General features: G+C 43.9%; 1 protein-coding gene and 1 long non-coding RNA gene across 3 annotated transcripts in view; one reads left to right on the top strand and one right to left on the bottom strand.

The window, feature by feature from the left end:
- LOC149978235 (uncharacterized) overlaps positions 1–26,514 on the top strand; it is a 1,155,107-nt gene that overhangs the window by 239,051 nt on the left and 889,542 nt on the right. The window lies entirely within an intron of this gene.
- LOC110488546 (AF4/FMR2 family member 2) overlaps positions 1–26,514 on the bottom strand; it is a 181,557-nt gene that overhangs the window by 125,138 nt on the left and 29,905 nt on the right. The window contains exons 2-4 of one of the 2 annotated variants that reach the window (XM_021560781.3): positions 17,357–17,477; positions 8,781–8,831; positions 7,386–8,288 (exon numbers count right to left, since the gene is read on the bottom strand). In XM_021560781.3, the coding sequence (XP_021416456.3) occupies positions 7,386–8,288; positions 8,781–8,831; positions 17,357–17,477 (1,075 nt within the window). The remainder of the gene's footprint in view (positions 1–7,385; positions 8,289–8,780; positions 8,832–17,356; positions 17,478–26,514) is intronic. The other variant, XM_021560782.3, reaches the window with a different exon arrangement.

The following is a 26,514-nucleotide window of genomic DNA, read 5'->3' as shown; positions in this document are numbered from 1 at the left end:
ATTTCAAATCATTTAGACATTTACCGACAACCAAACCTCAACTTTCCTAAATCAATTGACCGATGAGTAAGAATGGTACTATACGAGTTCTACGTTGGTTTTTCAATAAGAAGCAGCAGAAATGTATAAACAGGTTGCGATTCTAGCAGCACTAATGAAAATACTTTTATTGTTGTTGTTTTTTCTCTCCCCCCCTGACAAGCAGCCCTGAACAAAATATATTTCTGATGGGTATTATGCAAATGATCCCAGCTGTTACTTCTAATGGGGAAGCCTCCTAATAACTATCCCTTTTTCTAGGGTGAGGAAGAGAGGAAGCTTATTTTGTGCATCACAAATGGCACCCTATTCCCTATATATTGCAGTATTTTTGACCAGGGACCTGGTCAAAGTAGTGCACTATAAATGGAATACAGTGCCATTTGGGATAGCCTTATCTGGCCTGTTAATCCGGTCGGCCGTGCGGGTGACACGTCTGGAAGAGAGGACCCCAAAGTATCTCCTGATTAAGACCTGTCTGGGGGATAGGGTTTACTCTACAGGGAGCGAGGGGGTGGCCATCTTTCTCCCAGGTTTCCATCCTGGAGGACAAGGCGAGGCGTGCCTGGTGCTTGGGTGGCTCCACGGTGGGAATGGAGCCCATTATCTCTGGGGATGTGGCAGAGAAGAGGCCTTCTGAAGACACTGTTTAGTCCTGGAGTGTCGCCTAGCCGGTGAGCTGGTTCAGTCTTTTAGAGTGGACTGTGAACAAGTGCTGTTCACTTTCAAAGAGTGGACTGTCTCTGACCAGCAGGTTCACTCCAGTCTTCATTCACAGAGCAGAGCAGAGTAGAGGATAGGTCAGGTCACCCCACTGTGTACGGAACTCCCATCAGGATATTGTCAACACATATTCTTGACCTCAGTTTAAAGAGGGACTCTTCTATTTGACGTGCCCCTTTGAGGAACATTCAAAGTAGTCTTACTACTAAAGTTCCAAGTGTTATTAGTCGTGTTGCTTATGTATTTACTTTTCAGAATCATATAAAGCTGTGATTCAATTAATGATATACAATACAGGACAATTTATATGGGATGCCTTGAGGGGCTTTGAACATAGTCAGATAGTTCTGAGCATATAAAAAATAAGCACAAAAAGCAGATATCGATTTTTAAAGTATGGTACATTCTGTGCAGACACTAAGCTGTGAACAAAGTCTACAGAAGAAGAAGAAGAAGAAGAGGACAGAATATATCGAGGAAAAAGCACAATAACTAATTTCAACCTCCAGGTTTCTTTGATCAGATCCATTCTTACACTGTGATATTCATCTCAGCTTTTTTTTCTCCCTCTTTTCATTTCCCTTTTTTACCCTCCTCTCTGTTGGTGAGGGGGTCTGCCAGGACTGAGTTACAGCACATCCTTTTATGTTTATTAGCCACATTACTCACTAGATCAGTAAATTTGTACCAAAGACTTGCATTAATGAACTCTAAAGTGATTTTACAAAGGCGGATGGAAGAACCCATCAAGCATGACTGGGTGAAACGCAGTGGGTGAGGAATGAGGAAGTGTGTGTGAGCCCTAGTGGGTGACCTAATTCTCACCCACGACTCACGCATTGTCAATTTCTATCTCTTCTCACCAGGCCCACCTAAATTATATAAATTATTATATGTAAATATGTTTTTTAACATCTCCTTTCATCTAAGTGCCTTTATGTTTTCATTTGTGTCATATTAGAGAGTCATTGTCGAGAGGCCTACAGGCGGTGAAACACAACGGAGGCTGATCGGCCATGTCTGAAAGAAGGTTGTGATGTTGTGGACTCTGGTCAGTTCAAGATCAGGTTTTAGGGAACATAAAAGTGGTTAAGTAGTATTTAAAGTCGTTAATATCTGATCTAAGATCAGACTTATTTAGATATGCAACAGTAAAACCTTGCTGCTCTCAACTAAATATAATGGATCTGTAAACAGTGTAAATCAAGGAAGAGGAGAGCTGGCATCCATCCAACATGGAGAAGAAAGGCCAACCTGGGCCCGACTCTCTCTTCACTCATCAGCCCCTTAACCCCAGTCTCTCAGGGTGTGCTCTCACAGCAAATCCAAACACTTCAGCCCACAGCCTCTCTCTCTCTGTCTCTTTCCATCTCCAAACCAGCCGACTGTGTGATGACCAATACCTCCTTGTCATCCCCAATTACACTGTCTTGTAAGGACGATGTTTGTCTCTGGGTTCACTAAACACAACATTATCAAAATGTTAACACCTCTACCTTGACACGGACAAATCAGCAAAATGTACCCTTTCACAAAAAGCTAGACTTCCAAAGCCAAATCCAAGCAAACAACGTTTGTGAGCTTGGTGTGTAATGTATGATTAAAATGTCTGAGTAAAAAGCAATATGGGCATAAAGGAATTCTGCAAGTGAATCTGGGTGAGGGGAAAAAACTGTGCTCAAAGAAAATGTTCATGACATCCCAAATTATATTATACTAGGTTCATTATCATCCATACAAATAAAAACAACTGAATATGTAGCTAAAATAACACAGAATATATGTCAGAGCCTTGTTAGTATTTATTTATTATCTACCTAAACCCAGTATGAGGAGTGAGAAGACAAATGTGTTGACAGACTAAGGTGGGGACCTTAGTCTGTAACAGGACTGCTTCCTTTGAGGAAAGACTAGAGACTCCAGGCAGGGTGACTCAAACTCAGGGTGAGGGTAAAGGCTTTGTTCCAGGGAAGCTCACTTTCTCTGCCCCCCCCCCCCCCCCCCCCCCCCCCCCCCCCCCCCCCCCCCCCCCCCCCCCCCCCCCCTGTCTCTCTCTGTGAGTCTTGGCAGCGCTGCATAATCAAATGTTCCTGGAACTGACTTCCTGTCTGTCCAGCGAGTCGGCAAGCGAGGGAGAGAGAGAGACGGAGCCTGCTTACACAGAACGGAGGATAAAGATTTCTGCCCCATGACGCCAGGGGCTGTTTTAATAAGCCAACCTGCTGGTCAGCGTGGGATGTACTGTCTGTCTGAGAAATGGACTCATCCAGTTACTGTTCCAGCCTTTCCAAAACACTGGCTCTGAAACATGCTATTATTATTCTACAGTAGTATGTGATTATTTTTAATAATATTTCATGATCATTTCTGGGGTCTCCATTTTTTTTTTCGTATGATGGCTATATGAAAATATAAATCAGACAGCAACATGATTCATTTCTGCTCTCTAAATGCAAACAAGGCCTTTAACGTCAGCAGGCTGCTGGGTGGATGGGGAAACACGGCTCAACTGAGGTCAGATCTGCTCCGGGCCCAGGGCCCTGTGTGAATACGTTCCTATGATCAGTCTAATGAGAGTGAATCACTGTCCCCACATTTAGCAGTCTGGATGAGAAACTCAGGGCCAGGGCCATTGCTATGCAGCCCACACTCTCTCTCTCTCTCTCTCTCTCTCTCTCTCTCTCTCTCTCTCTCTCTCTTACTCACGCACTCAGTATATCTGCTGGCAGTTAGCTGACAGACAGGAGTCTGGAGTCTGATGGGTGGCTGGCAGTCAGTCAGACAGACGTCGGAGAAACAGACGACTGTGTGTCTCCTCCTCCGATTCACAGCCCTTATGAACTTATAGGAATGACATCATCGTGCTCCAGCTTAGACCACCAGCCCCTTGGCCCATACAATATGCACTGTAGCCTATTCTTTATCAGTACTATCAATGCACACACTTCAAACCTTTCAATCGGCTCAAGTCCACTCAGGTAAGTATAATAAATAGAGAAAAAAAATGAATAGAGGCATATTCAAGCCTTTAGGCTTATACCACTCCAGAAATATTAAATGTCTCGAGGGCTTTGAGGAAAAAGAGAACAACAAATCCTCAATGCATTGAATATGTAAAACGTGGTCTCTATATCTCTTCCATATCCATCATGAAGAGCGCCTCCTAAACCTCTCATTGTCTCGTCAAATCGTGTGCTTAGTGAGGCTAGAGATAAGGCTATTAGTTCTATAAAGCATGTGTAATGCCTGGTGCAATAACAGTATTTTTTTGGGGGGGTGGGTGGGGGGGGGGGGGGGGGGGGGGGGGGGGGGATCAATAGGTGTTATCTGCTTTCCAATGTTTCATACTCCCTCTCTGACATCAGAGGCTGGCCAGGCAGAGCTTTTCTGAGTGAGCAGTGAATGCAGCTAGGCCGCTAATCAATAGCCTCAGTATTAACAGGATGCTTCCAAAGCCATTTAGCAAACCCTTATCACTCTGGGATTTTACACTCAACCTGTCAAAATATTTTCTCCAGGGGCCGAGCGGAGAATGAGAGGAACATTTCACGCCTGTGAAGTCTCCTCTCCCACACCCGTTTGATTTGAAAGGGGGATGAAAGTGATATCTCTCTTCTCTTTTCAGAGGGTTCAGCTTGTATAAAGAGGAGAGGAGGATGTTAGATGGAGGAGCTTGAGGATAAGATCATCTAATTAGGCTGTAAAACAACAACAACGGGTTGTGTAGTGTTAAGGATGGGCTCTTGCACACGGCCATGAGGGGAAGAGTAATTACCAAGCATATGAATATTACCACATACTCTAAAACAACGGCTATCCAGGTGGGGCTGTGAAAACGAGGAAGAATACAACCTGGGATGATTTTTCTGGCTTTAGTTATTCTACACCTATGCTTGTTGAGAAACCTGGATAAATATAAGAGGATAAACAACTAAACAGAGGGCTCTCAGGAGACTAAGCTCAATAGAATCTACTCTTTTTAACAAACTAAAGTCAAACAAAATCAAATCAAAGTTCTTGAAGATGTTTTCTCTTTTCCTGACAGACATGTTTAAAAGGACGCTTCTCTCTCTCTCTCTCTGTCTGCCTGTCTCGCACTGACTAACTCTGCGTGTCTCTCAATTTCAGTTCACTTACTCCCTTCTCTCCCTCTCTATCTGCATCTTTCTCTTCCTCCCCGCCTCTTACCGAGTGACTCATCTGTCAGTGAACGAGGAGAGATGGTGCTCACCTCCACCCCCCCATCTCTCCCCAGCTGGGCTCCGCTATGCTCTGCTGTGCTGTGCAGGGGGTCCCTCGCCTTCCCTCCCCACCCCGTTTCCCTTCCTGCTCCAATAACAACATCCATCTCCATTCTCCTCTAAGCTGACCGCATCCCGGGCACAACAAGCAGCTCTCCAAATCCCCCAGGTTTTCAGCCTTGCCACATGCTTAACTGTACGGTGTAACTGCGCCATATGCTTCCAAGATTCGAGATAGCGCAATTTGTAGTGGGGAATAGCCTTCGACTACACTATTAAAGAAAGGGAACAGCTGGTTGACGCTCCATGGTTGGGTGCCTGTGTGTCAACCTGTTCAATCATACGTCAGTCTTGTTTATTGTTGCTTATCTACTTATTTATGTGTTCACTATACATGGTGTGTAGATGAGTGAGTCTCACAGGAGATGCTGTATTTCATGCGCTCCTAGCTTCCTCCAATAACAGGAAGAATACTACAAATGCATTTCTTTGTTGGAGACTGTGGCCTGACCTCCCACATGGCAGAATCTCTATAGTGGCTCAATTAGCGAGGCTGGCCACTGAGAAACGGTGGGGAAAGGAGTGAAGACAGAGGCTGCAGGGGATTGATTGGTAAAGAGTGGGTACAGGAGCAAAGTCCCAATTCTCAAAGAACCGTATATGTAGTTGCTTCAGTCATCACTTGGTCACCTCACATCAGTCTTCAAATACTTTGAAAAATGTGAATTTGACTTAATTCAATGGTTGAGGGAAATGAATCCTTATCACTGGTAAGTAGAATGAGTGGTGAGTGGGGCCTCTCTTAGTTCTTTCCGTCTTAGTCTTAGCCATGATGAAATTCTCAGTCAACTCCTTTGAGGAATCCTGATCTATGATATACCTCCAGGACTGCATTTACAAAGGCAGGCCAATTCTGATATTTTGCCAAATTATTGTCATAAAATGTGATCTGATTGGCAAAAAGACCAGTTCGTGGAAATATTGGGCTGCCTTTGTAAACGTAGCCTAGATGCCCCAATGTATAAAAAAAAAAAAATCTGCACCAATTCTAATTTTTTCTCTGTCTGGTCTTATAATGGTATGGGCATCATCGTGTTTGGATATTTAAAACTGGATACCTCCCATGTAGCTATTTTCTCCTCATGCACTGTCCTAACTGGTGAGGAGGGGGAGATAAGGAGAGAAGAGAGAGACAGTACGCCTTGGCTAATTATGTTCAAGATTAAACGGAGCGGATTCCAATCAGGTGGACAACGTTTTCTAAAATAATGAGTGCGTGACCTCAGGTGAGAATACATTAGGACGGATGTTGTGTTAACCTGCAAAGTGTTCAAAAAGCAGCAGGCCATTTTGTCTGGTTCAAAAATATTCTCCAGCACGCCACTGGCTGAGAGCTGAGACAAATGCTCCCGGCATTAAAATGAACATCCCTTGCCTCCCAACATTAGAACAAGATAAACAGTCGGGGCTAAAGTCGTCACAACAATAGACTCTCAGCCCTGCTTGTGTTGCTGACACACAAATGAACTGACATGACAGGCCTTCAGATCACAAATGACTCCAGACTAAGATTGTCTGACTGTGTCAAGCTAAGAGGCTACAAGGAGGGATAAATGCATTGTTTATGCTCATTAAACAAGACTTCCTCTCAACTATCAGCAATAACTGATGAGTATTAATTTGCAGTGTTGTAAACTGTTCATAAATAATAACGCATTCATCATCATCATGTATACATGACAAGCCAATTACATACAATATTATGGGAGGAACAAGCCAAAAATCTGGAGGCTAAAACAAAGGTTTATACAGTATTACATATTTAGGATATATTATATATAGACCCATAAGACCACAGGGTAAATGCTAAAACTCTAACTGTAATACAATCCATCAGTGAGGCCAAAACAAATCATATGTCAGAACTAGTTACATGAATAAGTAAAGCGGGCCCATGTGAGTTAAAATGGCTATTAATCATGAGTGAGTTTCCACCCGAGATGAATTTCATAGTGTGGGATTGTAGGGTGTGTGTGTGTGTGTGTGTGTGTGTGGAGTGGATGTAAGGAAGGCCCCTTAACCCTGTGGCCCCTCAGCTGGCTGGGTTGAGGACCAGGAGTCGCCAGGAGGAGGAGAACTGAACGGCTGATTATTAATAAGAGCTCTCCATTATGTCAGGCTCAGTCTTTGCCAGGACTCAATGAAAAACAGATCAGGCAAGGGGAAAGGCACAGGCCAAACTTATCTGGCTGAACTGCTTTCCCCTTCCTACTGCCAGACGATCTAACACAGCACAAGTGACCTGTTCCCAAGCATTTACTATCTATCAACAAGCCGTGTGTGTGTGTACTGTAGAGTCAAGTGAATCATGCAGGTACCTACCTCCCCAGTCTGTGTCAGGGTCAGCTTAGGCAGCTTGCTCTTGGAGCTGGTGGTGGTGCTGCCAAAGGCTAGGTTGCTGTAGCCCATGTCCCCCACTTCCAGAGGAGGTTTGAGCTCCGGGGAATCCAGGGGCACCTGGTCCTGGCCGTCCATGGGCCGAACGTAGGCCGTGGGCTTCTGCTGCTGCACGGCGCTGGGCTTGACGTGCAGGCCCTGGGGGAAGGTTGGCGTGGAAAGGCCGCTGGGCAGCAGGGAGGTGGAGGCCACGGGGGAACTGGACCCGTGGGAGCCCGGCTCCTGCTCCAAGGGAGACTTAACATGATTGTTGCTGTCCTTGTATCCGCCATGCTCAGCCGCCGAAGGGGCCTGCTGCTGCCCAGCGCCATGCCTCCTGGAGGTGGAGGAGTTGGGGCTGCTGCTGGAGTCTCCCTTGTGGCCCACGACGTCGCCCTGTGAGCTGAACAACTCCTCGTGTCTCTGGGGTTGCTGCTGCTGCTGCTCATGGGTAGACAAGTGTTTCCCCCTGCTGCTGGTTGGTACCCCCACTACCTGCCCCCCCACCTCTTGGGTGCTGGTGCTGCTGGAGCAGTGGGCTCCCTGCAACCAGTCGGAGGAGCGCGACTTCTTGGAGCTCTGATGGCCGCTCAGCCGGGTGGAGCTGGTCAGGGATGAAGAGGAGGGTGGAGGGGGCATGGAGGTGGTATTGTGCCCCGTGCCCGTCCTGTTGCTTGTCCTCTGGGCCCCCTCGGTGAAGAAGCTGGGGCCAGGGGTCTGGGGAACAGAGTTCTTGGGGATCCCCACCAAGTGGCTCTGGTTGGAGTGGCTGGTCAGGAGCTCCTTCATCTCATCGTAGTTCCCCAGAGTGTTCTGTACCCGGTTGGCCAGGGCATCACCTTTGTTGGTCTGCAGAGACAGAGAGAGGAGAGACGGTGAGATGTATAATGTATAGATATTCAGCTCCTACTATATACCCCCCAGCCCCCTCCACCATGTTATCATCATTCCCCCACTACTCTGACAACAGACAGAGAGCAGCAGGTCATCAGAGCTACACCTAATTACAGACAGCCAGGAACACTGCAGGCAGTGTGTGTGAGAGAGAGAGGTTGATGTGTGTGTGCGCGCATAGAGAAGGGTGCAATCATGCCTCAGTGAGCAAGACCATTAGGCTGTACATCAAGCAACTCTGAAAATGAAAAAGTAGCCCCTTTTCTAAGCTAAAAACAGCTATCATTACAGAGTCTAATATGCACCTTACAAACTGTATGAAACTATAGTTCTATCCAAAGCACTTTAATAAATCCATCTTTAAGATGGCACAGTTGGTGTATTAGCGTGTATTAAACAAGTGATTAAAACAAGCATTGTTAGTGTGGATCTATAGATAATAGATACCTTGTTTAGGTTGTTGGTCCCCCCCAAAGTGGATAGACTGGTTGCTTCTGTCTGTCAGTATAAAAAGACAGTAGTTTATAATCTAGTCACACTGGGGGGAATATAGTAGACCAATAGGATGACCTTGATAATCTTATAATCTGTTCAACTGTATTCTTAGTCAATAGCGATATGTGGCAATGTTGACACACTCCTGTCTTCTAATATCCTTTCTCTCAGGGGTACACTTTAATCTGTAGGAAAACCTCCAAACAAATAATTTTGCAACAAAAGGCCCTTGTTTCTAATAATTGTTTTCTTTTGGCTAGTTCAGCATATAATTCTTTTATACTGGGCTTTTCAGACAAAAAGGCATGCAGAACCACCCCCCAAAACTCATTACTTTCATAACAGGCAACATTCTACTTAATGTGCAACACATTACTGTTAAACTCAGCCCAAGCCTGTGTTTACTGGTCTTTTACGTGTGAGAGGCCTAGTAAGAACGTACAACAATTGCAGATGCATTATGCTAAGATTCACACTACATAAACAGAGATTATAACATCTATTCGAAAAGAACTGCAAATGAAGATTCATTTCAGTCGCACAATACAATTGCAGAGCCATGCAAAGCTGTTTCCTGTATAGGGATATAATTAGGCTATTCAAAGGCAACAAAGGAAAAAATGATAAATATGTACAGTGTAGCAGCGTGTATCCCTTTGGTATCACAGAGGACTGTGGTGGTGATGATAGCGCAACACTCTGTCAGACTCACGAAGGATAAGTCTGTGTATTTGCACAATAATCAAATGATGGTTGATGGTTAAGGGGAAGGGAGGGTGTGGAGCATGAAGAGCCATTATGCTGCTGGGAAGGGGAATTATCTGCTAGGTGTTTAACCTCTGACCTCTATAAAAAGAGAAGATGCCAGCTAGGGCTAAACTGCTCTCTGCCAAGACTCACCCCTGACCACCCCTGACCTTGCACAGCATCACTATAATGTCCCCCATAAAACTCTAATGGCCATGCACTTGTTGTTCCAAAATGTATTACAATTAAGCTCACCCAAATGGATAACTATGCCCGAGTTACTCTCCATGTAGTTGTTGCTGAGCAGTGATGGGGGAGGTTGATATTAGGGACAGAAAAAGGGGCAGTTTATTAGGACAGGGGTATAGAGAAAGAGGGGGAGATAGTATCCAACTAGGAAACAGGATAGCTTTCAAAGGATCTTTTAAAGTCCCGGATGTGTCCAAAAGAACAGTATGTCTCCAATGAGCAGTGATACATTTACATTTGAGTCATTTAGCCGACGCTGTTATCCAGAGCGACTTGCAGTTAGTGCATTCATCTTAAGATCGCTAGGTGGGACAACCACATATCACAGCCATAAGAAGTACATGTTCCTCAATAACATAGTCAGAGCTAAACAAATGTGTCCTTCTTTCCACCATTGGGGTGCTAGGACAGAGAAGAGCTTGGACTGGACTGAGCGGGAGCTGCCCTCCCGAAGGGGTGGGAGGGCCCAGAGACCCGAGGTGGCAGATTGGACTGCTTGGGTTGGAGTGTATGGTTTGAGTGCGTGTGTGTGATACACACTAAGGAGTGGCCCCTGTATCAGGCCAGTCATAACTTCAGAAGCAAGAGAGGGAAAAGACTCAAACAGCCCTGACATGTGCCCCTAACAGTAACAGCAACCTGTGTTTGAAAATCCAGCAACCAGCCCAAAGCAGCAGTCTGTTTTCCACAGTCTGTGTATCATCCGAAGAGGAGCCTAAGCACACACAGGTTATTTAAGACATGCTGTGAGGGCTCAATATTTTTAGTGAGTGTGATGTTGAAGGGGCACTTGTGGACCTCCCAGATGCTGTCATTCTCAGTGAGGGGAAAGCAATGTGGACGACAGTGCACAAAGGGCTCTTGTGTAGAGAAGGAAGCACTGGGCTGCTGGAGTAGACCTGGAGCTTGAGTTGAAGCAGGGCTGTCCTTCAGTGCACTGACTGCAGTCGGACTGCAGGCTAACTACAGCTGAGGACTGGAGTAGCTTCACTAGAACAGAGAAGTACAGTGCCTTGCGAAAGTATTCGGCCCCCTTGAACTTTGCGACCTTTTGCCACATTTCAGGCTTCAAACATAAAGATATAAAACTGTATTTTTTTGTGAAGAATCAACAACAAGTGGGACACAATCATGAAGTGGAACGACATTTATTGGATATTTCAAACTTTTTTAACAAATCAAAAACTGAAAAATTGGGCGTGCAAAATTATTCAGCCCCTTTACTTTCAGTGCAGCAAACTCTCTCCAGAAGTTCAGTGAGGATCTCTGAATGATCCAATGTTGACCTAAATGACTAATGATGATAAATACAATCCACCTGTGTGTAATCAAGTCTCCGTATAAATGCACCTGCACTGTGATAGTCTCAGAGGTCCGTTAAAAGCGCAGAGAGCATCATGAAGAACAAGGAACACACCAGGCAGGTCAGAGATACTGTTGTGAAGAAGTTTAAAGCCAGATTTGGATGCAAAAAGATTTCCCAAGCTTTAAACATCCCAAGGAGCACTGTGCAAGCGATAATATTTAAATGGAAGGAGTATCAGACCACTGCAAATCTACCAAGACCTGGCCGTCCCTCTAAACTTTCAGCTCATACAAGGAGAAGACTGATCAGAGATGCAGCCAAGAGGCCCATGATCACTCTGGATGAACTGCAGAGATCTACAGCTGAGGTGGGAGACTCTGTCCATAGGACAACAATCAGTCTGGCCTTTATGGAAGAGTGGCAAGAAGAAAGACATTTCTTAAAGATATCCATAAAAAGTGTTGTTTAAAGTTTGCCACCAGCCACCTGGGAGACACACCAAACATGCTCTGGTCAGATGAAACCAAAATTGAACTTTTTGGCAACAATGCAAAACGTTATGTTTGGCGTAAAAGCAACACAGCTGAACACACCATCCCCACTGTCAAACGTGGTGGCAGCATCATGGTTTGGGCTTGCTTTTCTTCAGCAGGGACAGGGAAGATGGTTAAAATTGATGGGAAGATGGATGGAGCCAAATACAGGACCATTCTGGAAGAAAACCTGATGGAGTCTGCAAAAGACCTGAGACTGGGACGGAGATTTGTCTTCCAACAAGACAATGATCCAAAACATAAAGCAAAATCTACAATGGAATGGTTCAAAAATAAACATATCCAGGTGTTAGAATGGCCAAGTCAAAGTCCAGTTTGTGAATGGAACATCATCATGGAACAAAGGCTACAATACTCCACTGCCTACATGAACTCATGCCATCAGCTGACTTCTGCTGAGCTGATCCCCATTACGTTAAAGGCTTCCAGTGACATGTCTCATACTTCATCTCTTAAATCAGAGCATATGGCATTTCTTCAACGGGTGGAGACTGATGAACCTTTGCCTGCCGTGTTTCTCAACTCAAATGGGAAAGGTCTTAAAAAGAGAAAGGCACTCATCAAGAGGAAAGCAGCTGGCCTCTTGTCAATGGACATTTCTCCCCAGGAAGCAGCTCTGTTGAAGTGTTTGTGTGTGTGTGTGTGTGTGTGTGTGTGTGTGTGTGTGTGTGTGTGTGTGTGTGTGTGTGTGTGTGTGTGTGTGTGTGTGTGTGTTTGCAGTGAGGATCTGAAAAAGTCTTTGAATAGGAGAATACTAAAGAGACAGACTTTGCATGGTGGCAGGCAGCAGTAGTGATGTGCCGGGTCTGGGCACTAGGGCAATACCACTCTGTGCAGGCCAACAGGCTCGCAATGGGAGGCTTCGTTTGCTCTCTAAATCAGCATCAGATCCCACAGTTCACACCCTGCCTGCCACCACAGTTCTGCCACCCCACCACAGCTCTGCCATCACAGCTCTGCCAAGCAATCGTAAAGCACCTCACTGGGATCATGCCTTAACGCTAGCCTTTTATGATTTAACTGAGAAACAGAGAGCAAAATTAAAACCTAATTTGACTATGAGCTGATTCATACAGTACTGTATGAAGGGGAAAGTAGGTTTTATCCATACAAAGTTTGCTTTTTGTTGTTGTCATATCACAGCATAGTAAAGAGGACTCCTGTGGATTTTCAAGGATGTGAGTGAATGAGATTCTGTGTGGAGAAGACATTGACACATTTCAAATATTGTCTGTAAGTGCGGATGTTGAGAAATGCACAGGCTACAAGGGATACGTTACAGGGATATTATATAGGGTCCTTGAGACCTTACAAAGAAATACATCCATCTCATGTCATCCCAGCACTAGTATTTGCGTCCAAAGTTTATTTACCTGGAGTTGTGTGCCAGTACATTATTGTCTCCAGCCTAAAGCCTATAGGCTCCTACTAGGATAAAGGAATCTGCACTGGTGCTACAATACAATACTATGATGGGCTGTAGGCTGATCCTACAGTGATGTTATGTGCACTGTTCTCTCACACTGCTTGTCATGGGATTGGCAGTGTTTACAATGGGCCATCTGTTAACAGTTATTTGCCTTCAATTTGGGAAATTAAGAAAAATCTGAAAACTTAAATCTAAAATCTTAAAAAAGAAAAATGAGTTAAAGACCCAGAGCAAAGACTCATCCAGCAAATCCTTATCTGTTGAATTGTCTCTCTCCTTTGTAAGCCCATCTGTAAAAGCCTTCCTTCCTCACTGGTGCAGGAGTAGAAAGCCTCAGCAGTTTGCATAATATCCATTAGTGCTTCCCAATAAAGAGCATCAATATGGGTCCACATGAGTAAACACCTAGCACAAATCATCTGAAATCAATAGAGCACTAACGACAGCAGGGGATCCAGGAGCTAGCAGATGTAAGGTAGCCTCCTAACAGAATCAGCAACAAACCACAATACAATTCAGATATAAACTGGGAAACGTAATGGACTAATAATTTAACATGTCGCAACATCCTACTTTTTAAAACCCGTTGATCAAATCTGACAGTGATGACGGTCGGGGGAATATACAATTACATTCTAAAAAATATAACTATTTTATATTGCATCTCTTACACCCATGGAGAGCAAAAGTTAGCATTGAATAAATGAATTGATCTCCTTCTCCATCTCTAAGAGTCTGCTCCTCAACAGTAATGCTGGTGTCCATGAATAAAACATCCAGTACCGGAGCTGACGACTGAGGAGGAACACAAAATACGTTTGCAGAAAACGGAGAAAATGGCTGAATAACTTGGCGGCTATATCCTCGTTTACTCTGCTGCTCCTCTTGACTCAGCAGTTGGTGGAGGATGGAGGGAGGGAGAAGAAGGAAGAAGGAGGGAGGGGGTTAGGGAGGTTTATTTGGGAATATTTGCCTTGAGAGGGAAAAGGTAGGTCTCTTTGTGACAGAGTGGTGCAGCAGCGTTGGCTGAAGTCCAAAGGCCTGACCTTCACGGGGCTTTACAGGCTTTTAAAAACAGCTTGGCTGTGCGTTCACAGAGACCTGTCCAGGAGGAGGTAGAGAGGGGTCCCGGGAGTACACAAAGTACACATCCTGCTGATGGCACCAATGCCAGGGGGGGACCAGGGGCTGCCAGGGGGAGCAGGGGACCTCTGAGGGCACAGCCAGCTCTCCTCGGCTGTGGGGCGTCTCTCTAGGTGCCAGTGGAGCTGGGAAAGCAGTAAATCAGTCCCAAATAGCTGCTAACAGCATAGTTCCATTAAACAGGATTAAAGGGGGGATTAACTAATAGCGGCCTGAGATGTGGGAGAACTACAAACAGTGTTTCACAGAGGAGAGGAAAGTACTGCTATTACTCTCTACCGAGCACTAGGCTGGAAGAGAGAGGGGAAGAGAGAGGGGGCTAAGGAGAAAGTATCGCTGAACCAGTCAAGCACTAACAGGACACATTGGTTTCTAAACACACATCATCTTTACCGGCCCTTAAGTCCCCCCAGCTTACATGCCCAAATACTAAAGCCTGGAGTGGAGAGTCCATTTTCCTGCAGATGTGATGACATCAATGACTATTAGCTGACACTGTGGGGGTCTGGAGAACAGATCTGTCTCAGGCTGTAATCCTCTAACGACAGTATAGCTTGGTGAAAGCCATCTATATTTCGGAAAGTGCAGTTACATGATTGACAATACATAAGTTAAAATGTGACCTCACTGTACTCTAGCTGTTGATAATCTAAACCAAAGTGAATGAGGATGTTCTCTCATGATACAGTCACAACGGCGTCTGTAAAATGTTGTCAAAGGTCAAATTCCAAACAAGCCATTGGCATATTTACTGAAAGGCTAAAAAATTGCTCTTTGTCCACCCACCTAGACTGAGAGTTCCTTTCCCCATTACCCCTGCTGTCTGTCTGCTTAGTCACTGGAAGAATGCTGGGCCAGCGCATTCCTTCACACACACACAAACACACCAACATGAGCACGAGCAGACAAACACACACACACATCCTCCTACCCACAAAAACACACCCCATTTCCACAAAGACACATACATACTCACATACTAGCATCCAGAATTAAATTTCACACAGTCCTATATAAGGGGTAGAGACATCCTGTTTTAGTATAAATTAAAATAAAAGGGAGTAGATAGCTCTGTGTGCCTGTTTTTCTGTCATTAAGTGTGACCCAGTTCGCAGAGAGGTTGCGTGTGTTTAAGAGAACACTCATGTGTTCTGGAACCTAATTTCCCAGGCTAAGAGGAGCAGTGGGCGATCAGATGAAGATGAACGGTTTCGTCTGTGTGCGCACGTGCGTGCTCCCCTGTGTATGTGCGTGTGTATTTATGTGCGGTGCCGTTGATCCACTATTGAAGCGAAGCCGCATTGAGGGGAGACTGCACCATGTCATGTGACATGGGCAATTAGCCTTCAAAGGGGACACAGTCACTACTTGTTTATTTCCACAAATACGTCCACCTCCATGTTGATGTGATGGACAGGTCCCACGCCCTCTTTCCTTGAAAGCCACACTCTCTCTAAACGTGCCGTTTACAGATAATCTGTAGTGTTAGAAAGCTATTTACTGTATGAAAGTATAAATAGTGTGTATGATCTTGAAGGAACGTTTCCTTTGCAGTGATGAATTATACCAGGTGCGGATAACGAGGACTTATTCAGATCAGTCTTGATCACTTTTAATTACCCAATCAGGCTGGTACAGAGGAGGAAATAATGCAGCAACACAACATGTTGGGAAATACACTAGATGGCCTTGTGAGAATATTTGTGGCACATGTCATTTGTAGTGCACATATCTCAATTAAATGGGACTTAACACGATTTGTGATAACAAATAGCGATCATTTTATCACAGTTACAATGGCAGTTTTCACAATCAGTATTCTTTGATTACAGCGATAACCGTTTTCCATGTCTGTCAGAATGGCCATGACAGAAAACACAAATACAGTAAAAGGGGAAAGAACCTAGGTGGATTGATACACAGAGAGGGAGAAGAGAAAGCAATGAGTGATTGAGAAAGAAGATAGGGTTCTTTAAAAAGGGACACCTTGGCCCAAGTAAAAACATGACAGTCCTCTTGACTGAGTCCCCAATCTGTCCAGTTAGTTAGCTAAGAGATCCCAAGCTTGGCTATGGAACAATGTCCTGACTGCCCTCATACCTTAGGCTTCCATTGATCCTGCTCACAACCCATACACAGGAGAATCCCTCTCTATTGACACTGCTTAGCTACTCACACACACACACACACACACACACACACACACACACACACACACACACACACACACACACACACACACACACACTCTCTCTCTCTCCTCAAGTATCGGTCTTGTCACCTGTCTGCAGCCAGTCAGCCAATGGATACATATCATACAGGAGAGAAGGGGAAACATGAAGGACTGAGACTGCATGTCACCTCCATGACGTACACATGAGAGGTGTGATCATCGTTCACATGTGTCATTACTCTACTGCACATCATTCAAATGGACAATATGGGGGGCCTAAGGGATGTGTTCAGTGCACAATGGAAAATACACGCCACAGCAAAACATAACATCATTACAGCATGAACAGCAAAGCATTTCACGAAATATAGCGAAGCAGATCATTTTAAACAATTCTACATTTGTAATATCTTATCCTTTCCACATTAGCTGTCTATTCCTACAGTCCCCGCATGGATAGTAATCTGCTTGGATGCAGTCGGTTGTCTCCAATCCCTTCAATTAATATAACATAAAGTAACAGGACATGAGGGAAGGCATAGAAGAAGCTGCTTTTGGCCCACTATAGAAATACTGTTTTGACCATCTGTGGTGTCTCATTCATCCAGTAACACACAGAGCATGAGAGAACACACACAGATCTGGCAGGCAGTGGATAATGTGCTTTTGGAGACTGGCAGACACTGATGGAACCCAAAGACTGGAGGAGCCAGAGTAGACTGGAGAAAGACTGACAAGACTGCTCAGTTACTGGGGGTTAATGTGTTCTTTATACATCTATACATGTTTAAGTTGGACGAATACTCTTATTTTATTTAGCGACTTCCATCATGCCTGTTGCCAGGTAATGTCCTAGAAAAAGGGATGGATGCTGAATGCTGACAACCCTCCTCCCCACCCCTTCCTCCTTCCTTCCCAGGCCCTTACCTTGTACGGCTCCCCGAATAGATTAAACCCGGAGGAGAAGAGATCTTCGTCCTGTTGCACCTCCTGTGTCCGCCGCTCCCACTCCCTCTTCTTGAGCGCACTGCGGTCCTGCTCGTAGTGACTGCATGGGGAGACAAGTAGAAGAAGACGAGGCCAGACCATCAGAGTAGAATCAGAGAAATCACAGCTGGCATGCCACAGAGAAACATTGAAATCCCTTTCCCTGAAAAGATGTATGGGAAGCCTATATCTGTCTAATAGGCACGAGCTGACACTAAGCAGATGAAGGATAGGCGGCCCTGGAGATAAAGGAAGTGGATTGTCACACAAATACTTACAAAACACTGCCAAGGCAAGGCACTGTTGGAAAGAAAGGGATCGCTTATCCAAGAGGAGCCAATGTATTGTCAAATGACTTTCAAAGCACAGTTTATTTATCAACACAGAGCGGGTCTTAAGATGTAGACCTATTGAATTTACAATTTACATTTACATTTTAGTAATTTAGCAGACGCTCTTATCCAGAGCAACTTACAGTTAGCACATACATCTTAATAAGATAGCTTGGTGGGACAACCACATATCACAGGCACAGTGGTGTGAAGTACTTAAGTAAAAAATACTTTAAAGTACCACTTAAGTCATTTTTTTGGTCTGTACTTTACTTTACTATTTATATTTCTGACAACTTTTACTTTTACTTCACTACATTCCTGAAGAAAATAATGTACTTTTCACTCCATACATTTTCCCTGACACCCAAAAGAACAGGAAAATGGTCCAATTAATCTACTTATCAAGAGAAAATCCCTACTGGCAGACTCACTAAACATCAATGGCTTTTTGGTTTGTATTTGTTTATTATTTATTATTATTTTTTAAATAGGGGGGTTTGTAAAAATGTGTTTGTAAATTATGTCTGAGTGTTGGAGACTGCCCCTGGCTAACCATAAACAAAAATAAACAAGGAAATTGTGCCGTCTGGTTTGCTTAATATAAGGAATTTGAAATTATTTATACTTTTACGTTTGATACTTAAGTATATTTAAAAGCAAATACTTTTTGAATTTTACTTAAGTAGTATTTCACTGGGTGACTTTCACTTTCATTTCAGTCATTTTCTATTAAGGTATCTTTCATTTGACTGAAGTATGACTATTGGGTACTTCTTCCACCACTTCACAGGCATAGAAAGTCTTTTTTTCCTCAATAATGTAGCTAGAAGGGGGGGGGGGGGGGTGTCGAGGTGAGGAGGAGGATTATTTAAGATACTGCTTGAAGAGGTAGGGTTTCAGGTTTTTCAGACAATGGGCAGGGACTCTGCTGTCCTAGCTTCAGGAGGAGGCTGGGTTCCACCATTTGGGTGCCAGGACTTGAATTGATTGGACTTGAATTCTAGGCTCTTTAGTGTATGTTGATTCCTTTTTACACACCTTGTATTTCTTTACATTGAAGAGCACACAAAAACCAATCTAATTCTTAATTTGACTTTTTCACAATATGCCAGTTTAGTAATTACATTCCCAGTATATGTAATAACTGGAAAAAAAAGTTGTCCTAGAAAGACAGGTTGACTGGCTTACATGAAAACCCCCCTGCTTCACCGTCTCCCATTAAGGTTTGTTAGACCTGTTTGGTGAGCGGCGCAGACATCTCAACCTCCTTATCGCCAGCCAGGCAGCGTAATAAATCCACAGTGTAACATGCAGCCGTTTTCTCCTTTGTCCGCTGATGTGAAAGTTGCGCCGAGCTGTCCTGCGGCTGTCCAACCACCGCCAACGCTTGATTAGAGCCCTGCTCTAAGCCCTCTCATTAGCATAATGTCCCACATTCCTCCACCACTGCTGCTGCTCTTCCTGGAGCGGTGGGAGCTGAGCTAGCGTAGCGACGTAGCAGCGTTAGCTCCATGGCCCCGGGCCTCCACCAAGCCCCCTGGGGTCCGTTGGGGAGCAGGGCATTAAGGCAGGCTGCGGAAGGGGCCAGCCAGGGCTGGGGACGTGACAGCAATGCGGTAGTGTTCTGTAGTGGTGTAAAGGGTGGTAGAAGGTGAGAGGGACAAACCTGGGACAGACATGCAGCCGGTGCAGAGCAGAGCGGAGCGCAGGACACATTATCTACTGACTCACAGCAGTGATGCACTGACAAGGGTAATGGAAAGCCAAGCCTGAGTACCTGCTCTGCTCTCCATCTAGAAATACCAGATGGTACTGCCTGTAACCACTCTATATAGACAGCACATTAAACAATACCCAGCACTGTGTGATCATCAAAATGTTTCAGCCATTTTGTTAACAGTGCCTTTTGTTATTATGACTTCAATTAAATGAGGATTTAAATTTTAAACTGATTGACGCTAATGTGATTGAAAGTTACAAAATTGCTCAATTTAAATAAAATAAAATGCAAGCTGGCGATAATAACAACAACAACAACAAAAAACTCTAACTTAAATACCTGAATATACAGTACCCCTAAAATTATGAAGTAGGATTTCACAGCTTTCTCAAACCAAATAAACCCATTTCCCATCTACGACTCTGTCGCTGTGATGAACACTGCATGAGAATCCCAGGCCTGAGAGGCACAGCAATTGGCAGTGATAGATAGGAGACAGGAACGGAGAGCTGGAATCAGTTTGCCTTCAATCTGCCCTTGCTCTCCCCAAACACACCTCCGGGTCCTATGGTGTTTCCAAAGCATTTAATCCATCACCAAATTCTTTTGGAAAGGGGGACCTGGGGAAAGAAAAGTGAGGCCCCGTTTCAGGGCGACAGGCAATTATTTTAATGGAAAGAAAAATAACAGAGGAAGAGAAAGAAGGGAACGAATGCATCAGGGCGAGATTGACGGCAGGGCCCTAGCAGTAATGACAGCAAGACGTCAGTTATCCTGTTAAATCTACCCCCACCTTTTTTGAAAATTCTGTTAAAAATCGCGCAACTTTTCAGCGTCCTGCTACTCATGCCAGGAATATAGTATATGCATATGATTAGTATGTGTGGATAGAAAACACTCTGAAGTTTATAAAACTGGTTAAATCACGGCTGTGACTATAACAGAGCGTGTGTTTCATTGAAAAACGCAAGAAAAACTGCTCTCTGAAAGCAAAAAATAATTTCCATAAGTCACTTCCACCAGTTGTTAAAGGAGAACAGAATTTAATGGAAATTTGCCTGCACTTCATACAAATTCCGCACGATGGCGCCATTGTACTAATTTTCAATCGAATTAATTGTTGGAAAATCCATCTGTCTGACCCCAAGTTTTCCACTCTTCACCCGGATGCAGTTCAAGGAGAGATCAGATTGCATTGTTTTTGAAGTGAGGACCTATTGAAGAGACATCGCCCTGTAATCGTTTTGATAGATTATAAACGTTTACTAATACCTAAAGTTGGATTACAAAAGGATTTCGAAGTGTTTTGTGAAAGTTTATCGTCGACTTTTTTAATTTTAAAAAATTACGCAGCGTTTAAAAACGATGAATTTTTCTGAATGACACTACTTCAATACAAAGCTATTTTGGGTATATATGGACCGATTTAAACGAAAAAAAGACCCAATAGTGATGTTTATGGGGCATATAGGAGTGCCAAGAAAGAAGCTCGTCTAAGGTAATGAATGTTTTATATTTTATTTCTGCGTTTTGGGTAGCGCCGTCTATCGCAAAATCTGTTGTTTACGTGTCGAGCTGGCATTTTGGGGGGTGCATGCTATCAGATAATAGCTTCTGATGCTTTCGCCGAAAAGCATTTTAAAAATCTGACTTGCTGGCTAGGTTCACAACGAGTGTAGCTTTAATTTAATACCCTGCTTGTGAATTTTGATCAAGGTTTGAGTTTTAACGAGTACATTTAGCATTTAGCGTAGCGCATTTGCATTTCCAGGTGCCTACTTGGGACATGTGCGTCTCAAGTAGATTCAAGAAGTTATCTTTACGCCGGCACCCGTTTGCCACACCTGCCAGTGTACCCTGACAGTCCGATTGATCAAATTTACAGCTGTCACTGTGCCCGAGCAGTCCCCCTGGCACTAAGTCCTGTGTCTAATGCACACGAGTGTTAAGAGGTGTGAGGTCAGGACTTGTCATTAACACAGTGTCTGTAGAGAACCACCTATACTCTAAGGGCAAAGCGACGGAGGCATGATGTTACAGTGGTAACAGATAACAGATAGCTGATGACACTGCTGCATCGTCCCTTTCATGTATTCTATGGGATATGGGAGATATACAGCATATATTTTTTTTCTCATTCCGGCGTTGGTTTAAATAGCAGAGAGGGTTTTTATAATGATGATGATGGTGATGTTGATGATGATATTCTCTGTAAATTGTAGCATTGGCAGCTTTTTTTTTTCTCTCTTCCCCTCTCTTTCCTTCTCCTCCCCCTGCAGACTGACTGGCCTGCCTCCCACCCCTGGCTCTTTCCAACATAACATAAAAAAAACGAATACTGATATCCACCGTAAACCCAATGAATTTAATCTTGGCTGAGCTACGCTGCACTTGGAAGATAACCAAATAGACCCAGGTTTTTTTTTCCGCCTCCCCTACCCTCCCAGGCCCAGTGTGCATCACAGTGAAACGCGCACATATTGAGATGTAAAAAGCAGCCACCACCAATACCACCACCATTATTCCAATCTAGCAGCCTAAACAACAGTCACTGATTTCTGATTTAAAAAGCGGCAATTATTAATTCAAGCACCGGCTAATTAAAACTAGAGCTAGGCATTTAGCCCCTTGTTACAATTATTTCACTGGTTTCTAATTATATGGACCTGCTTATCTACTCTATTAGCGCTGGAGCAGGGAAGGTGAAATCGGCAACCCTTTTCATTCTGATTCCTCAAAGAGAGACACTGTGGTGATGATCAGAGGATTGGGAGGGTTTATCAGAGGTAGTTCCTGGGGTTGCCAGGTCTAGTGGAGTCTGGAGTGAGGGTCTCTAGAAAGATGTGCTTTGGGGTTTGAGATGAGAGGGAGAGGGATGAGGAAGGGGAGGGGATGGGGATGGTTTGGGGGAGGAGAACTGACTGCCTGCCACAGAAATCTTTGTTTGATGTGCGAGCACAAGGGAATCCACTATTCTTCATGTCTAATTTTCTAATATGAAAATCTTTTAATGACAACTAGACATCTGAAAATAGCAAGCCTTCCTGAAGTTAAAACTCTGAATGTATGAAGCAAAATATAATAAAACATCCAATGATGAAAAGCCAGCGTCTGTCTTGGATGGAACATATTCAAGAATACGCTGTTGTCAAAGCCACTGTGCTATATGCTTCTGTATAAGAATGGCAAAATAACGAGACACTAACTTACATGCTTTTTCCCGTTCTTCTTCTCTCTTACACATGGCACAAGCATGAACTTTGTGCTCTATTTCTTAAGTGGGCACAGCAGTAATTGCCATGCTGAATATAGTAGCTGTAATGACAGGATACTACAACACGGCGACTCTTATAGAGAACACTACTATAGTACACAAATTCTCTCTCTCTCTTACTGTATCTACTACCTCTCTGTAGTGAACCCAGTGTGGATAGTTTTTTTTACCATAGGTTCTAGGGCTGTAGCCTGATGACAGCTGTGAGGATAGGTTTTTACCCCAGGTTCCAGGGTTGAGCCTGATGGCTGTGTCGGTAGCAGTGTGTGGAGGAGAGCAGGGCTCCCCTGTCACCACAGTGAACAGCTATGACATGCTAGCCGTGTTGGTGCCAGTGTCGACACACAGCCCAGCTGTGACATGTGGCAGCCGTGCCAGTGTTGCTGCAGTGTCCTATTCGTCCTCCTCCGCCTCAAGTGGGCATCTGAACTCACACTGCAGCGGCTGCCATCATCCACAACACAAACACACCACTTCCATGTGTGACATGAGGCAGCACATGTGGCCTGACAGAGACAGAACAGACACACAGGTACACACACTGTGTACCTCCACAGAGGAACACAGTTGAATCAAAATTCTCTCAAAGTCAAACTCCTCAGGTCTTTAAAGATCAGTCATCCCAGGCTCTTCATTATTATTCTCCCATATAACCAACAAACATAGGTACGACAAACGTAGCACATTAAGGGCCATCCCGGCCCCAGTGGAGGAGTGCTCCATGGTGTGACTGCTGCTGCTACTGCTGCTGAGTCGGTCGGTCGGAGTAAGAGACTGAGACCTCTCTGATTAATGACCTGGGCTGGCAGTAATTGCCAGATGCCAGGTCATCAACCTTTTCACTGACACCTCTTCCTCAGGGATTTGTTCCGTTTTTGACAAGGAGGCCATTGTTTGCGCTTGCACTCCCAGTGATCCTGCGTTACTATGGAGGTGCCATGCTTGCCACAAAGACACAGCCAATACACAGCCAACCCCTCAGTTTCCACAATCATGTGTCGGTTTTCTTCTCTCGTTCTCTTTCTCTCTGTCTGTATTGCCCTCCCTCCCTCCCTCCAATAACAATATGGTACATGAGACCATGAATAAATGCACTGGCCAATTAGGGAGCACTGTCTGGGGCTGCTCTACATCTGAAATGTCATGTTATGAATATTTGAAGAAGAGCAAGGGGCTAATTTCCAATTTTGACCCAATTTAGCAAACAGACCTCATGATGTGCTATAACATCATCTCAGTGTTCACAAACAACACACTCGATGTCTACCTCACATGAGACATGGATAAACCGGAACTGTATGACTCATCTCGACGCGTCACTATCAATCTGACAGACAATGAGAGGGAGAAGTGACCATCTACAATGTCATCAAATGGTGAGGACCATTTTTAAATCATGGAATACGCCACTGGAGAGCCCTTAATACAGTATGTCATCAGCACAGGATATGACAGCTGTGGCTTCATCAGCCTTGAATATAAATATAATGTGGATATCACATTCACATTATACTCTACCTCCAGTATGTACTTATTGAATGATTGCTTGTCCAATTTATACAAAGTATAACGTCTGTGATCTTTATATCAAATTTGACCTAATAATTATAGTTCAACCCATAGTGTGTTATCTTTTTGGTAGTTTCTGGATAGGGCATTTGGTCAGCTCCGGTCAAGTCATTTAGCCTCACAGCAGTGTGTGATCTAATTGTGGGCTGCTGAAAATTAAATATCTCCCCTTGGGCCTTGACAATCCACATTTTTTTTAATGATTAACTTAGATTTAAAGCGAGATAATTTCAACCAATTAAATGCCTAAGAGCATAGCAGGGCAGACAGATTGATTCAATCACAATGGATCTTGCTCAGTTTAAAGAAATCAGAAATGTGAAGATTTTAAGGACATACAGCTAGCTATCTATTTTATTTTGCCATTCATAATAGGAGAAATCCAAGTCAACGAAGCTGTCTACATTTTGTTGTCTCTTTCAAAAGTAGTGAATAATTTGGCATAAATGGTCAAATTATACGTCCAGAACATAGTAAGGCTCATCCCCATTCCCACACCAACTTTTTAATTGCGTGACAATTTTCAAAGAGATGCCAGTTTAGCGCTGTGCAACACGACACAGACAGCAGCTTGTTTCTAATTACATACAGTTCACATTTGCATTGCAATAAAACTGGCCTTGATAGGCTACAAATTGAATTGACTGTAGAGGAACCTTGATAATCACTTCCCCTTCTCAACAGAACCCCTGCTAGTCCGATTAGTGGTTGTCCTTGTAAATGATGCTTCAACATGGCACACAGGCTATCATGCTACACACGTCAGCAGATGTGGATGTGCGAGGTGTCAGGGGGATATATCATGTGGATGCCATTACAAAGCTGTGCTGTTATTAAGTATAATGGGTACAGGGCCACTCTCCATGATGTGACAAGTGACTATTCTCATTAGATGCTAATCTTTACCGACGTCAGAGATCATCACTAATCTATTTGTTTCAGATCCCAAAGCATAATGTGTCAATGCATTGGAGATTGAAACTGTAGACTAAACTAGTGATTTTGTTTTCTTCTCGCAGCTCATTTTCCTTGGCACTGCACAGCTCTCAATCCATGGCAGTTTGGAGGGCATGTGTCTGTCTCTTGGTGGGTAGGAGTGTTAACACTCATCAGCCTAGCGCACACAGTGCCATCCCCCAACATAAATAAACAGACAACTGAGAATATTCAGTCGTGTCTAGACAGCCTCAGTGACATCATCATCCTCCTCTCAGCAAGCCCCCACATACACTCAACACATTGATATGGTCACTTTTCCTTTTTTTTAAGGGTAAAAAACATCTCTTACTTCGAAAAGGCAGAGAACTGGATTAATCTGCCTCAGAGGAGTGGAGAGACGAGAGGAGGAGAGGAGAGGAAATTAGTGTTGGGCTGGAAGGAGACAGGCGACTGCCTTCCTTTGATCTCACATCCACACACTGACAAGAGGAAATGGGACCAATACACCCTACAGTCACATTTTCTCTTACATGTGAAAACATAAAACATGTGCAAATTCAAATTAATCAAGAATATAATTAACTTTTTTTTTACACATGCAGAGCGCAACAAGATTTTCAAACCTATTACAAGCCTATATGCTGTTAATGCTGCTAGAGGTCAAATATTTTTTCTTTATGATTTATGGATTCAATTATTGATGTGCCCTGAAATAATAACAATCTAAAATGTTTTATTGTTAGTAAGAAAATATATCCTATACTGCTATCAGTACAATGTTGAGTATCAAACATAAGACCAATAAACCATTGTAAATATAAATAAATTATATTTAACACTACCAACCCCTCTTTAGGCCATTTTCCCACTACGAGTGTTTGAGGACCGGAGTGGCAAAAGAGATTTCTACTTTTCAATAAACATTACATCCTGGCCTTACCTTTCATTGTTGCTGGAAACGCAACATTCTTGGACTGCAACTCAAATTGTTCGTAAATATCACAGTAGCCGCTAGCCAGTAAGCACAAACTATATAACAATCCAAGAAACTTTTCTTCCTTTTCTTCCAACATTTCTTATTTTCTTCCTGATCTGTTTCACCTGTCTTTGTGATTGTCTCCACCCCTCCAGGTGTCCTCCATCTTCCCCATAATCCCCAGTGTATTTATACCTGTGTTCTCTGTTTGTCTGTTGCCAGTTTTTTTTGTTTCGTCAAGCCTACTAGCGGTGTTCCCTTGCTCCTGTCTTTCTCTAGTTCCTG

This window comes from Oncorhynchus mykiss, chromosome 14 (genome assembly GCF_057628025.1).
Source record: "Oncorhynchus mykiss isolate SJ-2025 chromosome 14, ASM5762802v1, whole genome shotgun sequence".
Lineage (NCBI taxonomy): Eukaryota > Metazoa > Chordata > Actinopteri > Salmoniformes > Salmonidae > Oncorhynchus > Oncorhynchus mykiss.
This window is presented reverse-complemented; position numbering and strand designations above follow the sequence as displayed.